Raw genomic sequence first — 1,453 nt, 5'->3', positions numbered from 1 at the left:
AATCCCATTTGGTCGGAACCCAAAATTTGGGGCACACACATATGATGTGATCTACGATATGCGATCGGATCGCATCGCATCATTCCGGAGGACTTAACGCACAGAAGTTTGAATTTGCAATCTGCGATCTGCGATGGATCGCATCGCAAATAAAATGAAGTTTCAGTTGAAATTACAATTTCAACATAGCTTTACAATGGATTCCGGAATAGGACCAGCAATCAAGTTTCCGGTGAGAGACAGCGACTGTAGACTGAGCAGTTGGCCAATGTCAGAAGGAATCGAACCGGTGAGTTTGTTGTTATCCAGAGTAAGATGGTTCAAGGCTGAAAGGCGAGAAATAGAAGCTGGAATTATTCCACCTATATTTTTCCACCTCATAAGGGTAAATGTGCGAAGGTATGACAGGTTCCCGATGGATTCTGATATGCTTCCACTCATGTAAACGCTAGTGTTGCCTGCGCCCATGGGATCCCCATCAAGAATGAGGCTCACCACCCGACCGCCATTGTTATCGCAGGACACGCCCTTCCATTTGCAGCAATCATTTCCCGTCCATGATTTAAGAGCTCCGCTCGGATCCTCCACGATACCGGCTTTGAAAGCCAATAAGGCAACACGGTCTTGTTCTACACATTGTGCTATCTTCTGTCCATGGCATGAGTTTAAGGACATCAGTAGTAACACAGAAACGAATGCTAAGATTTCTGACCTGGGTTTCTCCATTGCGAAGCCAAGGAAATTGCAGAGGGTAATCAGAAACTTCTGGGCCCTGAGCATGAACTTTATGAAACCCACATTGCAGGAGAATCGAAACGAGTCGGTATTTAAATGATGAACGTGCCTTGTATGTTAGGGTTTCATCTTTGTATTTTAGGGTTTCGGATACAAACTAGTCGTCGGTCAGCTTTGATTATCAAAGAACGTTAAAATCCGGAAAACAAAGATGCCGAAAAGGATCGTCCAAGTGTTTTAGGGTTTTGTGCCAGGTTGGAATTTGGTTATTCAATTTTTACCCGGCAGTGCTGGTTTGAAGCTACAATTTTCACAATTCTCAAAATCATAATGAAATTGTAACCTATTTAAATCAGGTTGGAATTTGGTTATTCAATTTTTACCCGGCAGTGCTGGTTTGAAGCTACAATTTTCACATTTCTCAAAATCATAATGAAATTGTAACCTATTTAAATTACGCACTTTAAAAACATTTTTTTTCGCTGGAAAAAACAATTACCCAGCCCTTAGATTCATCATTTCGTATAAACTTCGGACGTGATTTTCATTGGAAATTTAATAATTTAATCTCTTGAATAATCATTTTTTTACCCATGAGATTTTCATTGGAAATTTAATAATTTAATCTTTTGCCTAATCGTTTTTTTAATATTTATTTGACTTGATTTGTATTGGAAATTTAATATTTAAATCATCTTCCAAACTTTACGTTTCAAAT

General features: G+C 39.1%; 1 protein-coding gene across 1 annotated transcript; it reads right to left on the bottom strand.

The window, feature by feature from the left end:
* Positions 1–180: 180 nt before the first annotated feature.
* LOC149197243 (DNA damage-repair/toleration protein DRT100-like) lies at positions 181–726 on the bottom strand. Its single transcript, XM_089408614.1, has one exon. The coding sequence runs from the start codon at positions 724–726 to the stop codon at positions 181–183; it is 546 nt and encodes a 181-aa protein (XP_089264740.1).
* Between the last annotated feature and the right edge of the window lie 727 nt (positions 727–1,453).

This window comes from Pinus tabuliformis, chromosome 2_2 (genome assembly GCF_031772625.1).
Source record: "Pinus tabuliformis cultivar Carrire ecotype Pingquan chromosome 2_2, CPIR1, whole genome shotgun sequence".
NCBI classification, from domain to species: domain Eukaryota; kingdom Viridiplantae; phylum Streptophyta; class Pinopsida; order Pinales; family Pinaceae; genus Pinus; species Pinus tabuliformis.
Note: the sequence above shows the minus strand (reverse complement) of the source record. Positions and strands in the feature narration are given on the sequence as shown.

What these genes read in the sequence shown, in the direction of transcription:
- LOC149197243 (XM_089408614.1), bottom strand. Translation starts at nt 726, where the DNA reads ATGGAGAAACCCAGGTCAGAAATCTTAGCATTCGTTTCTGTGTTACTA.